The sequence below is a fragment of the Drosophila willistoni genome, assembly GCF_018902025.1.
Source record: "Drosophila willistoni isolate 14030-0811.24 chromosome 2L unlocalized genomic scaffold, UCI_dwil_1.1 Seg168, whole genome shotgun sequence".
NCBI classification, from domain to species: domain Eukaryota; kingdom Metazoa; phylum Arthropoda; class Insecta; order Diptera; family Drosophilidae; genus Drosophila; species Drosophila willistoni.
The window spans coordinates 3556708-3578153 of record NW_025814047.1 but is presented as its reverse complement, the minus strand read 5'-3'; the positions used below and the strand labels follow the sequence as shown (position 1 = coordinate 3578153).

Genomic DNA, 21446 nt, shown 5'->3' with positions numbered 1-21446 from the left:
AAATACAAAAGTCAATGGAGTTTACTGGGCATCCTTATGTAAAACCCTTTTTCAACAAGCATGATTGAACATTTTTAGTTTTCCTTATTTTGGTGATTTTCTATTCCAGCCCATTTCCCAAACCGTCAACGCGAGAATGGCCAAAGAAATGGAGGAAGAGGAAATTGAAAGTTTACCTAATCGCTTTAGCTTTAATACCCGCGATACGTCCCGGAAAATTTCACTAGGATTCTTTTTGCTGCTCAAAGTCAAGTCAAGTCAACTATGTTATTGATATACCCCATCCATCCAGTCCGCCCTCTAACTCTATATATGCATGCACAACTAAAGTTAATCCCTGGCCTTACCTTGGGCTGTGGGTATGAGCAGCTGGGCACCTTGTACACCCTGAACCAGTTGCCCGGAGGCGAGTATCAGTTGCGGCATTTGGGCGCTTGCCGGCGGCGCTTGAAGAGCTGGCGGTGGCGATGCTGTGGCCGCAGCCAAAACATTAGCCAATGTGGTGGCGGCATTCATGGCATGTGGAGAGCTGCTGCTACTGGGATTATCCTGTTGCGGCTGCTGCTGCTGCTGTTGTTGTTGTTGCTGCTGCTGCTGCTGTTGGTTAGATGCCGATGATGTTACTGAGGATGAGGAGGTGGCTGTATTTGCATTAGAGATGGTGGAGCTATTGTTGTTATTGGCCTTTGACGTCTTGTTCTTGCTGCTCTGTATGGGCGAGACAGAAGATCTGGCTCCTCCTCCCCCACCAACGACACCAACACCACCTGGTCCAGTTGCTCCCACAGCCGCCGCCGCAGCTGCTGCTGCGGCTGCTGCTGCTGCAGCTGCCACTGCTCCTGTCGTTGACACTGACTCCGCTCCCACACTGAGATTCAATGGTGAATTAAATACGGAAGCGGCTAAGCCCTGAAGACTTGCCAATGCAGCAGCCGTGGCGGGATGTGGATGATGCGGATGATGGCCGTGTGTGTGTGTATGCGGATGTTGTTGTTGCTGCTGTTGTTGTTGTTGCAGCGTGGCCAGATTTTGTAATTTTTGCAAATTTATCATGTCTTGCACTGTGTTTTGTTAGAGATTGAGACAAAAAAAAAAAGGAAAAGAGAAAATATTGTCATTAGTTTTATGGCAGCCAGAAAATCAGTTCAAATGTCAAGGGAAAAGGTTGATAGGTTTAATTTTACATATATATCTATTTTTTTTTTTGCAAGGCAGCCTTAAAAGCGCCTTAATTGCCAGAACAATGGGTGTGTGTGTGTGTGTACGAGTGTGTGTGTATCTGGGGGGGAATGTCTGTGTCAGACTCAGGAATGGAAACTAAGCTATAGAACTAACCAACTACCTAGAGGGGATCTAATAAAAATGAAGAGTAAATATTAGACTTTAAAATCCTATATACAATTTATTGTTGATATCCAATAAGATAACGAAATAAAAAATTTAAAATAATAAATTGGAAATAAATTATAATTTAACGATGAACAACAGACCGAACTTGAATCTACAAATTTATTTCCTAGTAATATCAGAGGGTTAAGGGGATTTTTAAAACATTTTATAATTATTTCGATCTCCAAATTTTATTATTTTTTTTGTACATTTTTTGTTATTATTTTTTCCCAGTAATTATAGTTATTTAGAGAATTTTCCTAATAGCCTTGACTAAAACTATTTTCTTTTGCATAAATTATTGCGTTTATTGCGAAAAAAATACACAAATAAATGTACGTATATTGCTTTCTCTTTTTCATAGTTTCTGAAGTAGAATTGTGTATTTTGTATCTTCCAGTTATTTGAATTTCTTTTGGCAATGAATTCTTCTAGCCCCAAATCTATAATTTAATATAATTATTTTTCTGTCAATTATTAATCTTAAATGTTATTGACTTATCGCCTTTTCATACTTGACACACTTCATACTTGCTTACATTTTGGTCACTTTTCATCTATCAGCAAGTTTTTGCAAATCATTGAAACGCTAGTGGAAGTTTTACTATCTATGAATATGACTAAATATTATTTAATAACCAAAATGAAAACCGAAAGGTAAATCTTTGAAAAGGCAAATTTTACAAATTCTTAAAGTATTTTCACTAAAAAGTAGAAATTACATATAATGAATTCATGTATTCTTCAAATAAAAAGAGATTTTACTAGACTTGAATTGTTTATCAACAGAATATAAGAAGTTTTCAAGTAAAACAAAACTTTTTTTAAATTTTTCCTGATAAATTTTTAATATAAAAAGGGAAAGCAATAAAAGCAAGTAAGAAGTATTCGGTAATAAATTGAAAATATTGAATATATATCTTAAATTTGTTATTCTCCTACAATAAATTAAATGTTTTCCTTGTAATCAGTGCCGGATTAGCCATATAGCAGAGTCAATGCGCTATCAAAGCTCTGTTAAAAGACGTATGATCACCGAAAAGTTGATTCAATGTACTTTAAAGTATCGACAAAAATTAATTTAAAACATTCTGCAATTCCTAAAAACTTCTAACTTTGTCAATCCGTAACTTTTCCTAACTTTAGCCGATTTTAAAAAGCGATATCTTATTATTAATTTTATTTATTATACTTAATGCTTTTCAATTAAATTAATTGGAATGTAAGATACGCTAATAATCAAGTGATCTCCTCCAATAAACCCTAATTTCATATAGCTCTTAATTAGTCATTATTATGGGTATTTGAAAAATTTATATCTCTATATGTTAAAGTTAGAATAAGTGTCCTTCAATTAGTAATCAAGTTTCGAGAACTAAATCCTACGCTTTTAATACATTATATTCGCCCTCATCTGATACTTAGTTTCCATTCCTATTTCTATATATAGATAATGTATGTATTTTGTTTGGCTTTCGATATGTACTCACTAGTTCCATTCAGATGCGCAGCAAATGCCTTGGCCTGAGCCTGCTCCTCGCGCCGTAGACGCAATGCCTCGACGGCAGCTGCCTGATGATGATCATCGACATCCTCGTCATCGGCATCGATTTGCATGGGCAGAGGCGACAATGATGATGATGTTGCTGTGGCAGCTGCCACAGCATTTGCCTCTCTCAGTGTGGCAGCCTTGGCGGCCAAACTCTTATAGAATTCCAGCTCCTTAACATGGTCCTTGCTGTCATATGGCGAATGTGAATGCGGCGGCGATAATAAAGTGTGATCCACCTCAATGGAGGACACTTCCATGTTGTCATCTTCGTTGCTAATATTATTATTATTATTATTGTTGTTGTTCAGATGATGATTATGCAGATGCGAATGATGATGGGGATGCTGATGATGGGGCGAATGTATTTTGTGGCAACTTATTTCCTTATCATAGTCCTAAAATGAGACAAAAAGAGAAATGTATTAGTTAAAAAAAAGGTTATAAAATTGGTATTCACTTTTAAGCTGAGCAACATTTGGTATACATTTGATGGCAAATAAATCACAAATTCAATTTACATTGTTTGCCACGCCCCTTAGCTCCAGCCCCCACTCGACTAACAGAATTGGCATTTGTACACATATTGTTTACTGATTGGATTATTATTTAAGCGACATCAGCCAAATACACACACCCACACACACGCACACACACTCAAACAGACACAATTGGTTGTATTACATTTCATTTTGTTGTCATGTTTAAATATATCCCCCTGACTGAACAGATCTACATGTATTACTCTTTCTCTCTCTCTCACTCCCTCTCTGTCTCTCTCTATTTGTGTAGACATTAATAAGTTAATTTAATTTTTGTTGTAATTGTCACATTGCACATTTGTATTGTTTGCCGGGGCCTCAGTCCAATTTATGTTGATTTAATTGAGCGAATTTATTATGAATTTTTATTTGGAAAATTTTTGCATTTAGTAAAATTAAGAAAATTGAAAAAATTTTGTGCCAACATACAAATTTAAAGGCAAAGCCTTTTCAGATAGCAAGGAAGGAAGAAAGAGAAGAGAGGGTGATCAAAAAGGAAAAGAAAAATGGAAAGGAAAAAAAAAATAAAATGGAAAATAAAACGTGGAAAGGTAAGCCAATATAATTATTGGCAATTAATGCTGGTGTCGACGCCAAATGTCCTTAAGCGGGTTAGATACGAAAGGGGTGCGTGGGTGGGGAGAAGGAGAGGCATTTGCCACATTAATGCCGGCACCAGGACGACGCCTAAGTGCGAGTGCTTGGTTGCTTGCTCGCCTCCTGGACGTGCCTGGGCCAGGGCTTCAATTAAATTTTATTTGCATAGGAAATTAACATAATTGTAGTGCAAAATACCAAAATGGATGGAAAAAAAAACAGACACACACACACCGAAAGGAAAAGCAATAAAAATAAGCGCTAAACGTGACAGCATCGACAGAAGAAAAAAAAAAGAAAGAAATAAGGGAAAAAAATGAATAAGAACAAAAATGTAAAATGCTAAATAAATAGAAATGTGTTTGGTTTTATTTGGTTTTTTTTTTGTGGGCCTGTTTAATGCAATTAAGTTAAGATGCGAAATGAAATAATTTGGTTTCAGCTTTAAACATTTCGCTGCTGGCCATCCAAGTCATTTTAGCTTGACATGGACGTTAATTAAGTGCTTGATAAATTTCATTGCAACGTGGCTAGAAGAAACTGCATTAAAAATTGACAGTTATGGCCAAAGGAAAAACAAGTACGGAACACCAGATAGCAGAGAGTACAGAGTAAAAAGTAAAAAAAAACAGGTAGCTGGCCAAGTTAATGTCATTGAACAGCAAATCGAACTAAATTTATGACACATACAGCAAAACGAGAGTAGAGGGTGAAAAAAATGTAGTAAAACTAAAAAAAAAATAAAACTCAACGCAAATGTCCTCTGTGCATGTCCTGTCCCTCCCATACCTCCCATTTCAGCTCCAGCCGTCCTGTCCTTAGGTCCTTTATGCAAACAGAGCAACGCCATCGCTGACAGCCATAGTAGGTATAGTATATGAGGGATGAGGATGGTGGGGGCGCCTCATAGTTGCCCATAGCGTGCCTCCCTCCATTCTCACTCTGATGTGCAATGAATTAACTTTTCAACATATTTACCCACGCTCAATTGAATGGAAGTTGAACGTTGCTGCAGGAGCATGAGACAACTCATAGTGGACTGCCCTGTCCCCTCTCCCTACGGCACATGGCCACTAAAAGTTACAAGGAACAAAACCCACTTTTTGCCTCATTATGGCCAGGCCGTACAAAAAGCTTTCGCAAATGAGCGGAAATTAAAAACTGATTTTACCTTAAGTTGGCCAAACAATGAGAAAACGGGATGGCAGATAATTCATACACGAGGCAAATTTTGTCCTCATTTTCGTTTGACAACCAATTCAAGATTGTTAATTAAGGTTTAAGTAGAGGACAAGGTTGGTTAATTATAAAATAATTATACCTAATTGTTAGTACAGTTTGTAAGAAACTAAAAATAGTCGAATAAATTTTTAATTCACATGGAAAAATATAAGCCTTTTTTAATTGGAAAACAATTTTCAATTTCCCACAAACTTAATCTTTCTTTTTCAATCAGAAATTTATCAAAATTTGTTAATATATTTTAAAATGAAGAACAAATGAAGAACCACAATGTGTAAAACTTGCCCCCAAAAGTATGCAATAAACAGTCCAAAAAGCATATTAAGAAGATTTGTAATATTCTGTGGATAAGAAATCCTGAAAGCAAACATTCCTTGTAGTCAATTTTAAAGTGTAGTTAAGTTTTTAAGTATTAAATTTGCAGCAATTGCATACTTAAAGGGGCAACATTTCCCCAAATCACAGTCTTACATCCGCCAATGCAGTGGGAAATCAATCAACTGATAGCACTTATCTAATATATCAAATAACATAAATTTCTCCTTGCATTCCTATAAGTTAGCTATATAATAAAATCTAAAACAAATCTTTAAGTAAAATGGTATGCACACAAAAAAGGTGGAATCTGCAGTTGCAAGCTTTGCCGTTCTTTTTTCGCTTCATTTAGTTGGCAATGTAATTCCCAACTAGTTTTAGTGTTGAAGATATGGTATGGCCATTACAATTGTGGATTCTTTAGCGAAGTCTGCTGATGATAGAACTTGGTGGTTCTTGAAATAGCTATACAGACAACCTGCTCACCTTTTGTGCTGCCTATGATTTAAAGTCTTAAAAATAAATCAGTAAGATTGACCTGAAGCCTGCTCAAACAAATTTTTGATCTTTAAGTAAATATTTAAGTAAAAAATAATGAGGGGCAACCCCACAAATTATTTTAAAAGATGGCGATAACTATTAAAAGATGGCAGAGGAAGATTTTAGGTTTGAAATTAAAAAAAAATTTTATAAAACCATAGTAAGAAATCATTTCACATGCTTTCTTTATACATACATATGTGTAGTTATCGTTTCTCTTAATTTTCTTTTGTTGTACTTTGTTTCGATTGATTGTTAACAAATTTTTTCATATTTGTATGTTTAAACATTTTTTCTGTCCTTATGTACATGTGTCTACATTGTGTATGTTTGTTTTTATATTTATTTCGCAAAGTTCATTTCAGTTTCGTTGTGTTTAACAATCGTTTGGTAACGCGCCTGAACGTATGCAATACAAAATGCTTACACAAAAGGTAGCGCAACAAATTTATAGCCCCGAACAGCAGCAGCAGTCACAACAGCAGTCGTCTCCATCTCCACCCCCGGACAATTCCTCACCAAAGCCAACGCCACCTGCACAATGTCCACTTCAAGCCCATCATCATCATCATGATCATCCTCCTGCTCATCGTAGTCGTCGCCATCATCATCCACTTCTTCTCAATCCTATGAAACTTTCACTTAATTTTTTTTTTTTTATGGAGAAGCGTCTCCCACGCCTCACGCCCAGCCCTTACACACGGCTGTCAAATAAAAATAAGTCACAAAAAATAGAAAATGAATTGAATTATTGCAAAGAGCAGAGCCTCCTCTTGAGTGCCGGCTGGTTGGGTAGGGGGTTCGCATACGACGTGGAGGTTTTTGCAAAAGGATGCTGGGCACTTGACAGCCCCAGTGATAAGCAAAAGCCCCCATTGCAAAAATGGAAATGGTCTGTAGTTTGTTTCTTTTTTTTTTTTTGCTTTTGAGTTCTGTTGTGTTATTTTACTTCTTTTGCTTGGTTTTTTTCGTTTTGTTTTGGTCGCTTTATTTTTTTCGTTGCCTGCTTTTGAGCGCGACGCGAAATTATAATTCACACATGCGACCAAGCGGTGGAAAGGGTGAATGGGCAGAGTGGGTTGGATGGGCGTTGGTTGGGTGGCGTTGCTGATGGGTGTGAAAGCCTGGTCAGTCGTTTCGAATGTTAAAAAATGCAATTGCCAAAAAGTAGCCAACGCAAAAACGAAGAAAGAAAACGACATTGGCCATGGCCACGGCGACGGCGACGGCGACGGTGACGGTGATGGTTACTTCGTGGATGTTGTTCTTGTTGTTGTTGTTGCTTGTTTGCTTTAATTGCAAATGGCATTTTTGGTAGGTAGATGCAAACGGGAGTGGAGAGAAGTTACAAACTGACCAGCAGCACCCCATCAGTAGCCCCCCCACGTTTCCATTTATTTTCAGGGGTAGCCAAAAAGGCTCATAAATTGTCGAAAAATATTTGACTTGTTCTATTTTTGGTCACCCTGGGCAATATGCTTTTTCACCAACCTCACACACACACACACAGACACACACCCCATTTGCAGTGTGTGTGTGTGTGTGTTGGAGAGTTGGAAAAGTGCTTGGGTTGGGGTTTTGGTGGGGGTGTTGGCTCTTTTTCGATGTTTCTGCCTGCACTTTTGCATATTTAATGTTTTGTTTAATGCAAATGCACATAATTTCATCAGTATGTGTTATGAAAGAAAAGAGTGTGTGTTGTGTATGTGTGTGTGTGTGTATTGTGTGTGTGTGTCTGCTTGCGTAGTTTTTCTTTTTTTTTTTTTTTGTCCTTTTGCGTCTGTTAAGTCGTCGAGATGTGAAAATATTTTTCAATTAATATTTATGTTGCTTTATGTTTCCAGAATTGTTAATGCGGTCCATTCTTTTCCTAGATCCAATGTGGCAGATAAAGGAGAGGCAAGTGAACTGTTTGATCTTTGCTAATGACAACAAAGCCCTTTATGCCGAATCAAACTCATTGAAAATTACTCCATATATTAAATGGACTAAAAAGAAACATATAAATTCCCAGTAGAAAAAGGTAAAGAGAAACTGAGTTGGCAAATCTGTTCAACGTACATATAAGCTCTTGAGCGTAAGTTCAAGGAACTTACTGGAGACTAGATCAAATTGGCCTGTGTTCTATCTAAAACCCAATAAAAATATGAAATTTTGCCTTTTACGTAATGCTGGAGGATCAAATTCTTCCTTTCATCTTCTGACTAAAGAATATATTAAAGATTTAAAGTCCTTGAATCACAAAACACAAACAAACTAGGAGGCTATTTCAATCAAGGAGTTACTACAATTCGATTACGCCTTAATGTATGCTTCAATCTTTTAAGATTGTTAATTTTGTTAATGTCGGCGTGTTGATTTGTTAAAAAAATACTGTGAAGAAGGGGTGGACAAAAATAAACTTGTTATTAGAAAGTAAGTCCACCTATAAGATGAGTTAATGGAATTACCTAAATATTTTCTTTGGTTTAGGCACGTACCAATAGAAAGTCATAATTTCAATTATTATTAAAATCATTTGTCCCGTATTTAGTTAATCCTTTAGTCCTTATTCAGTTGCACGCACTTGTTGAAGTAGCTTAGTTTGTTTTCCAATTGATTTCATTGACGCTTGGTTCAATTAACTTTCGAAGCAAAAGAAAAATCCAAAAATAAAGCTGACTATCCTCTATGTATGGCTATACAGAGGCGATTTCTTGCACAATTTCCCCTCTTGGGCCAACAGTGTCAATAAAAATGCTAGCATCACTTGTCCAATGGAGCCAAAAACCGAACTCAAACCCAACCCCAGGCCGAAACCCATTCCAAAAGGAAATGGCAACCCCAACAAAAGGCTGCAAACTGCAGACATTGCAATTTCCACGCGCATTTGACCGAGCTCTTATATACAAACGCTATATATATATATATATGCGATATATGTACATATATCTATATGCATCCTTTTATATGCTAGCCATATAAGGATACGCAGCTGACAGTCCAGTCGCATGGCGAATGACGAAATAAAAACAAAAAAGCATGAAAAACAACAGGCGAAACACAAAAACCAAAACAAAAATGTGTAAAAAAGTAAAGCACCAGCAGAATGAGCGACGGTACGAGGGTGGGGTGGGAGGTGGAAAAAAATCCAGAAAAATGGAACAAAACAAGGCCAAGCTGAAAACGGAGTGAATGTGGTGGGAGTGGTAGTGGCAGATTGCTCCTGGTCCATCACTAACAACATCAATGGGCGCGCCACTCAATCAACCACCCAGACCAGAGTATGAAAGGGGAGGGGGTGGATGGGCCAGGATGGGCAGGGGGCCGGGTATGGGCACTTTGGACGGCTGCTTGACAACAATGAAGGCCAAGCATTGTCCAGGCTCTCAGTCAGCCCGAACTGAACTCAACCCCCTTAAGTCCACCCCGTGAGCCTGTCCCAATTTTTCTTTCTTTCTTTCTATGTTTTTTTTTTTTTGTTGGTTGTGTTTTCTTCTTCTCCCCTTCTTTCTTTCTTTTTATTTTTTCCGTGTTTGGGTTCTTTTTTTTGGGTTTTTTTTTTTATATGCCTTTAATTTTTTCGTTCGCTCTCTCTCCCATTTCTATGGTTTGCTCTCTGCCTCTCTGTCTCCCCCTCTCTGTCTGCTTCTCGTTGGCTGGTTGGTAATTTTTTACCGTTTGCCTGCTGGAGCTTTCTGACTGCTTGGTCGCTGGTCAGCCGCAGTTATTCTTTGGGGGCGCCTCCTGAATGGGTCTCTGGTCAAATAAATGCAATTTAACCGCCCTATCGGCCCCCTACCTCCCCTACTATTGCCCACTCTGTTCTGTTCTGCCCAAAAATAAATCGCAAACCTCTCCAGACTGCAACGGACTGGACATACTCCTGTTCCAGGTCCAGAGAATCAGCTCCAGCTCCAGTTCCTGCTCTTTCTCTTTCTCCGAGTTTGCTTGCTTTTCACTTTTTGGCGGCACACTTCTTTTTGGTTGTTTTCCTTTCGGCCAAAAAATAAAAAGTAAAAGTACTTATACACAACTCGTCCCCTTGCCATCCTACCCCCCTTTGTTCGCTCGCCTGTGTCAGGCTGGTCAGTTCCATTTTCCTTTCCCCGCTTTACTCTTCTCTTCTGCCTTGTTTGTTAGCCTTGTTCTTGGTGGGTTTTTTATTTGTTGTTGTTGTTTTTTTTTTGGCCGGCGTCTGTTGCGGCATTTATTGCCGCAATGTAGCCCCAGGGGAGTTGATCCTGCCCACGCCTCATCCATTTCTACCATGACTCCCCCTCTTTTTCTCTACTGCTCATTTGCATCAAAATTTTTAATTGGAATTGGCGCTACAGGAAAAAATGATGTACCATGGATTGGAGTTACGGTTTGTCGCCCCCCTTCCATTTCTAGATTACTTGACAATTGATGGAAATAGCCGTAATATGATAAGTCCTCTAATTGTTAAATTTTTTATATCTTATAATCGAAACGATTAAAGCAGATTCTCATTTCATTTCTTTTATTTCAATCCTAATCCTTTTATGTGAAGAGAAAAGCCTGTTTGCCTTTTTAGCTTCTACTTTCCACAAGTTCCTCATCCTTCAGACGAATCACTCGTGTATTCCGTCTCCTCATCGCCTAGGGGAGTAAAGAAATTGATGTTGTTGTTGTTGTTGCTGATGTTGCTGATGTTGTTGTTGTTGGTGTCACCTCTTAGCGGCACGTTGAGCCTAACCCATTCCCATTTTGTCTTCTTTCTGCTATGTTTAACAATTTTTTCAAACGCAATTCTTTCGACCCCCTCCTTTTTTTCACTCCATCTATCTTGCTCTGCTTGTCTTTCTCTTTTTCGTAGTACTGTTATGTTTGTTATTTGTCTGCTTCGTTTTGTTTTTGCTTCTTATTGGTTTTTTCCCCATATGCCTTTCTTTTGTTATTTTTATTTTTAGGCAACCGTTGAGAAAACACAAAAGCTTTGCAGTTTTTTTTCTTCTTCTCTTTTTGGGGGGAAACCCCTTTCTACCACGCCCCCATCACATATGTGTGTGTGTATGTGCCACATGCCCACTGCGTGTGAGTGTGTTCCTCTACATTTCTCATTCGTTGCTGTCGCTGCGTTTTTATCAAGAAAAAGAAAAAGTAACATTTGTGCGGCTCTCGCTGATTGGTTGTCCCCCTGCTGCTACAATGTCTCGTATATGGCCAACAAAATTTTTTGTTTTAGCCGTAGACCAAACACACCCATTTTATTGTCCCTTTTCGCTGAAACGAAACGATAGGAACGTAGAAGGTAGGAGGTAGCCTCATGGTAGCCTGAAATGGCTCGAAAGGGTGAGCCAACGGAAATTTCATGCCGTTGCCAATGTTTGAGCAGCATCCACAAAAAACTTGACTGTGCCATACAAGGTGAAGAGGAACTGAGGTATACACCAAGAAAATCTGAAAAATTCGGAAAATTCTATAGACGTCTCAAACTGAGATAAACTTTGAGAGAAGGAAAGATGTATTCAAAAATTGATTCGAGAAAAGAGTTGAACTTTAGGTAAGAATAATAACAAAGGACTGAACTTTGTTTAACTTTACTTAATCCTATTATCTATAATGTGAGTCTAATTGTATATTGTATATATTTTAGCACATACAACTAAATATAGAAATAATAATCCTTTAAAGTATGGTGAGGTGTACCAAGTAGATTATGAAGTGGCTAAAAACTTAGTACATATTCTTTAACGGCAAAAGTGGTAAAAACCATCGCAGGCTTTTCCAATGGCTTCATGAAATAGTTCTTAGTTCTTTGTTGAATTGTTTTTCACCTTTAAGATATGTGGACCCATGTACTTATTCACCCAAAATCTTACAACTAGGCTAGTTAAGGTATGTCCCCTATTTTAGTTAAGAAACTACTATAAAATGTAAAACAATTTGCTAATTAAACACACTTTTGCAATGGATATTATATAAAAATGTATCTAAAAATCTTTAAGCATATTTAAGTGATTGAAGTCTTTACCTACCTTTCCTTTTCACCTGTCACATACAAAGTCAATTCCCATTCATATTCATAATGTAGTATGTATATTCTGCAGAAACTTTTCTTTAATTAACACTAATGCGATATTACTATAACAAAAGCGACCAGCAAGTAGCAAGCAGCTAAGACGACGTAACAGCCAGAAATAGGAGTAACTGCCCCATAGACCAGACCCAAAGCCCCGGCCCCAGCGCCAGCCCAAGCCAATGCCAAATGCAATGAATGCAGCTATTCATTTATGTCAGCCGTAATGACATTTTACATTGGGCTAGGGGATTGCGGTATTGGGGGCCAATCGGGGGTAGGGAATTGGGTGTGTGTGAGTGTGTGCTGTCCACGACGATGACGATGACGATACCCAACAATTGTTGGTAGGTAGTAGGCTTAAAGTAGGAGAAGGAGGCATTAGAGGGCGGCTAACTGGGCTCGGCTGCCATAGACAAGTGTCAGTTGTAATTGAAAAATACGAATATTAATTTTAAAGTGTTGTCGGGCCTCACAGGGAGAATGGGGTTTAGAAGCTAGAGGAGGGGCTTCGGTGAGGGGTGCCAACGAAAGTGTAACATGTTCAAGTAGCATGAGACATGATGCAAATATGCCAGAGCAAAGTAATTACATTTTGTCGAAGAGCGTGAGAGGGAGACAGTTAGAGGGAAGCAAGGTAAGTCAGCCAACAGAGAAATTCAGGTTGCAAGCAAAGATACAATTAAATAGATGAATAGATAGATAGATATTCTCTTACATTAGAGTTTCAAGTTTAATTAGCCGAAATTTCAGATGTGTCTCTAAATATGGTCCCCAACAGGAGGTTGGATAATATCCATTTTGTATGTATATAAAACACATTTCTAATTAAAATTTTGTGTCTGTGTGGCTCTCATGTGTCCAGGTTATTAACATATTTGCCATAACGTGGACCATTAGCAAGCGGACATGCCACCACCTCTTACTTTTTGGTCTCACTCTTTTTGTTATTTGTCCAAGCTGTTGGCCATTAGTTTGGTCCTGCAATAAAGCCAAGTTGGTCCTCTCCAAAATAAAAAAAAAAACAAAAACTAAGTGGGGAAAGTTCTATAACCAGATTTCCAATGCAAACACGAGATGAGCATAGAAACAGCAGAGGAGTGGCAAAGGGCTGAGAGTTGAAGGAGGAGGGGCCACCATACATGCATGCTTGGGTGCCTAAGTAGCTGCGCTGTCTTCATTAAAAATCACCCGACAACCCATCGTCCGCCACCCACTGCATCCATGTAAGGCTGGAAGTAGCTGGACAGCAAGAAGGAGCAGCAGCAGCAGCAGCAACAACAACAACAACAACAACAAATCGGGCTTCATTCCTAATTTAAATGCAAATGAGATTCATGTGGAAGGTGGGCGGGAGGGGAAGGGGCCATGAGGCTGCAACCCTGTCTGTGCCTGTGCTTCGTACTGGGCCTGTTCCTGTCCCTGGTCAATGCCATATACAGAAGGAACTCTGTCTCTCTGCCTCTCCCTCTCCCTCTCTCGCTCTTTCACTTTGCATTTATGCAAGTAGCTTAAATGGCTACGAAATGCGTTGCTTTGGCGAGATTTGTAGCATACATTAGGGCTGGGGGTCTGGGTCTAGGTACGGTAGGTAACTACAATTGCTGCCTACATTTAGGCGCAGTAGACTTAAGCTCAACAATGGCGCGGCAGCAACTACAAGTTTCGGTCTCTCTGACTGTTCAGGTGTCATGCCAAGCTCTGCCAGGCAAATATAATTAGCCTGAAAATATGCTATGCTTTTTGGATTTCTTGATTAGTGCAGCTTCTGATGTATGTAGATGGTAACCCTCCGCGATGCTTCGGTCTTGCTCTCCCTTTCCCACTTACTCTCTTCGACTTATCTCTTACTGAATGACCAACGAATTGTTCGCCAGAACAAAAACATAGTCGGACTAGCTGGTAATTAGAGACAGACAATCACTCAGTCATAGACACAGGAAGAGCTAGAGATACAGAGAATTTGAGATATTGCGAGATAGATAGAGTTTTCCCTTCTAATTCACAAATGCATTTTGCAATTTCCAATTCCAATGGAATCTAAATGTTTAATATTTCTTCGTTATAAATTACCCAAAAAAATATGCTATACTAATTTTTCATATTTTTCTTATTTTTGCTTACCTCTTAATTTTCACAAGAATTATTTCTATGTGAAGGAACGTATGCAGACAACAAAGTTTCAGAGAAGAGCTGCATCTGTTTATCTATATGTATGCATGTGTGTTTGTGTTTGAGTGTGTGTGTGTGTGTGTGAAACCAACAACAAAAAGCAAGAAGTGTTTTTTGTGTATAGGAAAAACTTATTACTCATGCGCCACGTTGCACAAAGCACCAATCAATATGCAAGCTATCAAATATTTAAACTAAAAGTGCAAAATAACAAATATGGCTGCGAAAATTTATCACAAACACATAGATATTTATATATATAACATATATATATATATTTTGTAGTTGCTATATACTATATGCAATTTGTGTGAGCAAAAGAGATGGCAAGACAATGACAAAAGGATTTTAATTGAGTGCAATGTCTCTCTCTCGGTGTGTGTGTGTAAGTCTGTGTATGTGTATTGTATATAGAGAAAGCAATATAACAACAACAACAATTTGTGTGTGTGTGTGTGCGTTAGAGCGAGACCAAGGCAAAAGACCAAGAACTTAAAAGATACCCAAGAAGCCTCCGACTTCAACTTGCATATTTTTGGGTGTTTATATAAATGTGCGTGTGTGTGTGTGTGTTTGTGTGGTCAAAATGCATTTTCAAGCTATGAATATATATCTTGTTGATTTTTGAAATTATCAAGTCTTAAAACACACACACACACACACACACATAGACACAAACAGATTTTCAATTGGAGAGAGGTCATTTTTTGCATGAATTATTAAATGCTTTGTAATTTATTTGATTGTGATTGTATGCGAGTGTGTGTCTGTCTGCATATGAGTGTCTGTGTGTGTGTGTGTGTATTTTGTATTTATTGCACTTAACTGTTTTTTGGGGTTACATGTAACACTCCACACTCTCTTTCTATCAATCCCCCATTGCCAGCTCGTAACCCCACACTTGTATTGTTGAAATCTTATGCATTTGTCATGAATTTGAAATATTTTCGGTTGGTTGAGTTGCTCGAATGGTCGTTTGGTCGGTCGCTCGGTTTGTTTCCTTTCAATGCCTCCCACTGGTCGCCTACTCCTTGCAGGACATCTACCCAACCGTTTTCTCATTCTCTTTCCCTTGCTCTATCTGTTTAGTCCCTGGTCATACATAAGTACATTCCTATCCATTTGTGTTAGTGCCTAGGAAAACGAACTGCATTTTGTTGATGGCCTGTTTGCTTACACACAAACACACACACAAACACATACACTCAAATACTTACATACATTCATTTGAGGTTTGCATTCTATGTGTGGGTGTATTTTTGTATTGTTGTAGCAATTTATTGATCAATATTTTAGCTTAGACATTGGTCATTAGTTAGGGTTAGTTGGAGGGAGCAGCCTATATAAATACAACATGGTGCGGGCAGATAAAGAGGGTGTTGCTATTGTTGTTGCTGGTGGTGCCGGTGATGATATAAAATGCGTAAGAAACGAAAACCAAAATTATAGAGTGCAGAAAGTTGCAAATTTTCTGTCCTGATTGAAGGAGACCCCCCCCACCTACCTCTCAATACTTTGTGGTTACTAGAAAAAGGAATTATCCTTGATTAAAACCCCCAAGAATAGAAAATTTGCGGTTTCTCTATTCATTTAATATTGAGATTTATCGACAAGTTTTAAATATTTATCATTGCAATGTATTAATAGCTAAAATAGCCATCAACTTAGGGTCAACTGTACCCATTTTGAGTTATAGGCGAACTTTCATATTATAGATGTTAATCAAGACCATTTTTTTCGTGAGAAGTCTGGCAAATGTCTGGAAATTGAAAAACACTTTCAAGAGCACATGTCAGGGAAATAGCAGCAAAACTTAGAACTTAAAGTATTTTCCTTTTTTATTCCTGATTTAACTTAAAACTTAATAAATTATAAATGTCCTTAAAGCAGTCTTATATTTCTTCGTTTGCTTTAAATTTTCTCTTATTTGCCAAAACACAATGTTAATTTTTGTTTCTCGATCGACTTCAAGTTATTTTTGCTCCAATTAATGTCCACTAATGACTGATGAATTATTTTTTTGCTCTGTTTATAAATTCTCTGACTTAGAACTACTTAAAACTTAAAGTACTTTAATAAAAATATAGAGACAAATTGAATCGTTCTCTTAAAGCATGTTCTAAGATAATGTGACATTGCTAGAAAATCAATAAAAAGTCAAAAATGTGATGGAAATTACATTATAAATGCAGCTTACAGAATTTGTATAACAATTTATTAGAGTTCAAACGACGCGAACATTAGCAAACCCATTTCAAAATCAGTAATAATTAGCTTTATACCAAACGTTCCTCATTTCAAGTTACAAAATGAATAATAATAATGTTTGTAATAGATAGTTAGAATGAAAAAAAAGTGTGTTGTTTCTACATCTAAACAAACTTTACAAATAGTCTGTATCTCTTTCTTTAGATTTCCCTCACTTGTGGCTCAAAAACCAAGTCAATTAGGCTCATTTACACAATTCACTCGACAAAAGTTTTTCGTTAGTCTATCAACTTGATAAACTCTTACACCTGTATAATATGCTGACTCTTTTGCTCTGAAACCTATCCCTTTTGCCATCCTCTATCCTTACAATCTAATTAACTGTCATTGTGTTAAAAAGACGCCAAACTGGCAACCGAAAAACTTGCGTCCCGCTCGCTTGTGGCCTGCCAGTTGAACAATGACAGCTCCAAGGCAGTTTGCGTGTCAGTGTTTTCCACTCTCTGACTCCTCTCCACTCCACTCTACTCCACTCCATTCCGTATCCCCTTTTCCAGTCTCTGCAGTTTTTTAGTCACGTCATTGAATGGGCTAATACTAATGCGTTTGCAATAGCTATGACTGCACATGCTCTCCCCATGTTTTTGTAGCCTTTAGTTTAGTTGGCAACTAATCAATAGAGCGAAATTTTTACTTTTAATTAAAAATGTCTGCGTGTGTAAACCGGGGCAGGTGGCAAATAGGTTGGCCTATGCAGAATGCCAAGTCAAAGCCTGTCGAGGCTACTTAGTTTGCCTAGTGCCGTGACATTAACCAAACTGTCAGAATGATAATTGCATTGCTTAATGTGCAATTAGATGAAGGAGTACAAAAAAACAAAATTAAACAAAGAGTATAGAATACTTATGGATTAGAAATAACTTTGAATGCAAAATGTTGTTAGTTCTCACCCTCCTTCAGTCTCTTTAGAGTTGTGTATATGTATTCAACTTGGGTTTGGTCTTAGTTAAACTTCAATTTACATGAGACACATTATAATTTATCGACATTGAAATACATAAGACTGCAAAGACTAAGGGAGAAAGAGATAGGCGAGATAGAGGGAGGACGAGTAAGAGTCTGAGTATCAGCCCCAGGACAGGACCTTCGGTGCCCTCTAAAGACAAGTCCGAATGATGCCGAATGTAATTAGAAATCCTCAGCAAATACACCCATTTACATGTGTATGACTGTGTGTGTGTGTGTGAGTGTGTGTAGTTGTGGGCTGCATTTGGTTTGATGTGCAAAATGAAGACATTTGAGTTTGCGGTTTGGGTTTGTTGGAGCGCACACCGTAGGCTATAGATTTTCTTAGAGGACACATACATATATGTACATTATACATACATCTACACATATATGTATGTATTTGCAGGTGAAGAGCGTGAGAGTATTGGGGGGTTATATAATATGCACACACATACACACACACCTGCTTTGTCCGCCCGGGGGCCATCTCAATATAAACTGCCTTCAACATTTAATTAGTGTGTTTTTGCATACATAGAAACGAAAGCCCAAGACCAAGACCTGGCTAGTCGCACTAGACAGGGACGGGGATATATATATACCTATACCTATACATACATATGTCTATGCAAATGTCGACGGGCGCAACTGTACATGCTCTCCTCATATGTATAGCCATCTCTCTTCCGCACACACACACTCACATACACACACAAGACATTGACGTTTTGTTGGTTATGCAAATTCCATGCCAACACCTTTTCGGCCAAAGACTAAGACAAACTTAAGTGGGCGGTAATAGTGGGAGAACTGGAGTGATGCAAGAGGAGAGAGAGAGAGAGAGAGAGAGGGGAGGCACTATAAAACACACATACACACAAACACACATAGTCGCACACACAATTGCCTTTTATAATTAATTTTACAGTTAAGTGTATTTCAAGAAAGTTAAATTTACGTAAATTCGAAAATTTTGAAAGGCCATTGCCTTGGCCAAAAAGCTTACCACCCTCCTTATCTAACCCCTAATCCAGCCCAAAAGGGGTTGTGTGTGTGTGTGTGTGTGTGTGTGCTGGAGACGTTGCTGTGGTTTGTGTCTGAGACATTTGACTGCCTTTCTCTAGAGGGAGGTGGAGTAAATTTTATTGAAATTTTAGAGACTACGAAGAAGGACAAGGACCAGGCTGGACTTGGCTGCCTAGACAACATTTATGTAATGCAATCTAATTATTTTACCCATGTGTAAGTGTGTGTGTGTGTGTGTGTGTGTGTGACAAAATGGCGGCCCTGCTTTCAAGTTAAAGACATAATTTTCCAGCCTTATCTTAAGATTTTAGTGTTGATATAGAAAACTTGCTAAATCCGATTAGTCCTTTGAGTCCAATGAAAAATCAATTGTAAATATATATTAAATTGTTCGCTCTTCAAACTAATGAAATCATTAAAAGTGTTTAAAGCAGCAATAACAACAGCAACAACTATATGGGGGTTGGATGGGACATGCAAAATTTATGTGGCAACTAGAAACTATGTTTCCCCTTACCACCAAAAATAGAAACCAAAAGGACATTGCCTTGAGCCGGCAGAGCAAAAGTTGTTTGTTGACGGTGGGTTTTGGAGCAGGGCTGAGACGAAGGAGGGCCGGCAATAAGCAAATCCTTAGCGTAGACACCCAACCACTCACTCACCCAACCACCCATCTAACCACCTACTCAAACTCTTAGCTGCTGTTGCCCTAAATGTTTCTAAAAACTATCCGCAACCCCATTTTCGAAGGATTTCTCAATGTAAAGTCTGGGGAGGGGTGAGGTAGCTGAGACGTGGGCGCAGACATCGAAAACATGATTTTAGTGTTTTCAAATTTGAATTTTAAACAAGTCATAATATAATTTGGCTAAGCACGAAACCGAATCCGACCGGCCGGCCCAAGGCATGGGCATGGGCACATGTCTGTGTCCACTTGCTGGGCTTTAATCCGGCCGCCATCTTCTTTGCTCTCGCTCACCCTTTTGGCAGCAGCAGCAGCAGCAGCTCGAGAAAATTAGCTCAAGCCGAAATGCTTGGAATGAGATCTGAGCTCATTTTTCCTTATTTGGCTGGCCAACAGTGAAAATTTAAATTAGATACAAAAAGTTCAGCTCTAGCAGAATAAATAAGTTGGGTGTATGTGGAGTATATGGAGGCGAGGCAGTGGGTGGAAGTAGTTGGGTGGGTTTAGCTGTGGGTGGTATGGGTAGGTGGGAGTGTGGCAAACTATCTCACACGAAATATTGTAATTTTCTTGCAACTAAAGACGTAAACGGATATTAGCAGCAAATTTACTACTCACACTCTTTAAATTTAGACACTACATCCTATTCATTTGTGCGGCAGTTTTTTGCCTGTCAGCGATGGCATATCGGAAAAGCAAATTGTGAAATTAGTCGAAAGATTGTTGACTAATTGAGCAATTTAAAGAAATCGTATTAACGATGTGAAAAGTTACATAATTAATGACTGTTTCCAAAAATGAGGTGAGAAATAGGAGGTCAATTTTCGAATTGTCGCACGTTTCGTGAAAGTCTTTGATATAAGCCAAGTCTTCCATTTAAGTCTTTGATTTAAAATTTTTATCATTTACAAGGTTAAATCAGTTAGTTTTGTAATATTTCTATATATGTATGAGATAATATTTAGAGCAATTGGAAGCATGTTTGCTCAACTTTAAATCGATAATCGATATCTAAACAGCTGTAATTACAAGAAATGATTTTAATTTCCTAAAGTTAACTGAAATACCAAGAAAGAATTTCAAAAGTTCCAAAACCTTGCTTATGATTTTGGTGTAGGTCACTTTTTGATCACCTGAGTTTAAGTCCATCAATTCGAATCAGTTCGATGGTAGATTTCGATTTCTTGCCTATTGCTAGCTTTGCCCATCTCCAATAAGATATTTTCTAACGTAAGCTGAGACTCCATTCGCTGCTGTCCGAAGTCTGCCTAAAAGGGCTAAAGGACCCCTTGTAATACGTATATATAAATATATGTATGTATATGAAATCATACCTTCATATACTTAGCAGTGTCTCGGCCGACATCGACATTGGCTACATTTTAAATATGCTTCTTTTTTTTTTGGGGGCGGTAAAGCGCCCACACAAGACCCATAGAATATGTGGGCGGGGATTTTCTAGGGCGTTGTTGTTGTTGTTGTTATCGTCAACTTGGCTTGCATACATTTTCCATTCTAATTTCTAATTATTTCATTGTGTGTGCCACAGTGCGTGTGTGTGTGTGTGTGTGTGTGTCTGTATTTGTAGTTGTCTGACCAGTTGGGTGGGCCTGCTTCTTTAGCCTGGATCTAGTAGACCCTCCTTGCCACTCCCCACCCATCGTCAACCCATCTTGTTTGCCTCCTCATGACTGTCTGTCTATGCGAATTAATTAAGTGTTTTCGTGCGCGGGCAAAATCCTTTTGCGGTTCAGTTGCCTTTTGTGGGTTGGGTAAAAGTTTTGAGGTTTAGCCAAGGCTGTCGAGTTGGGGAAAATCAATTATAAATTAAACATTTATTAAAGAAAGCGCACACATTGCGTTCAGTTGCCTCTCATCCTACCACTACTCCACTCTTGCCCCTCCGAAACAAGCTATGCAAATCAGTCGCGGGCATAAATAATGCGACATCATTATTTAGAGCAAAAAGGTAATGTAGGTAGGCGAACAATATGTAGAAAGAACATGTTGTACCCTTTTTTTTCTTTCTTCTTGTTGCCATGATCTCATCCATCCATCAATTATGTTTGCAGCTGAAGACTTTGCTGGGGCATTGTCTGTTGGAAAGAAAGGTTTGTCGTTCTTCCGTTCTTGGGATATTTGTGTTGTCTT

General features: G+C 38.4%; 1 protein-coding gene across 3 annotated transcripts in view; it reads right to left on the bottom strand.

The window, feature by feature from the left end:
- Positions 1–21446, bottom strand: part of LOC6640766 (alpha-protein kinase 1) — an 88892-nt gene that overhangs the window by 8754 nt on the left and 58692 nt on the right. For all 3 annotated transcript variants that reach the window (XM_023175079.2, XM_023175080.2, XM_047009756.1), the window contains exons 3-4: positions 2880–3336; positions 348–1061 (exon numbers count right to left, since the gene is read on the bottom strand). In XM_023175079.2, coding sequence (XP_023030847.1) covers positions 348–1061; positions 2880–3336 — 1171 coding nt within the window. The remainder of the gene's footprint in view (positions 1–347; positions 1062–2879; positions 3337–21446) is intronic.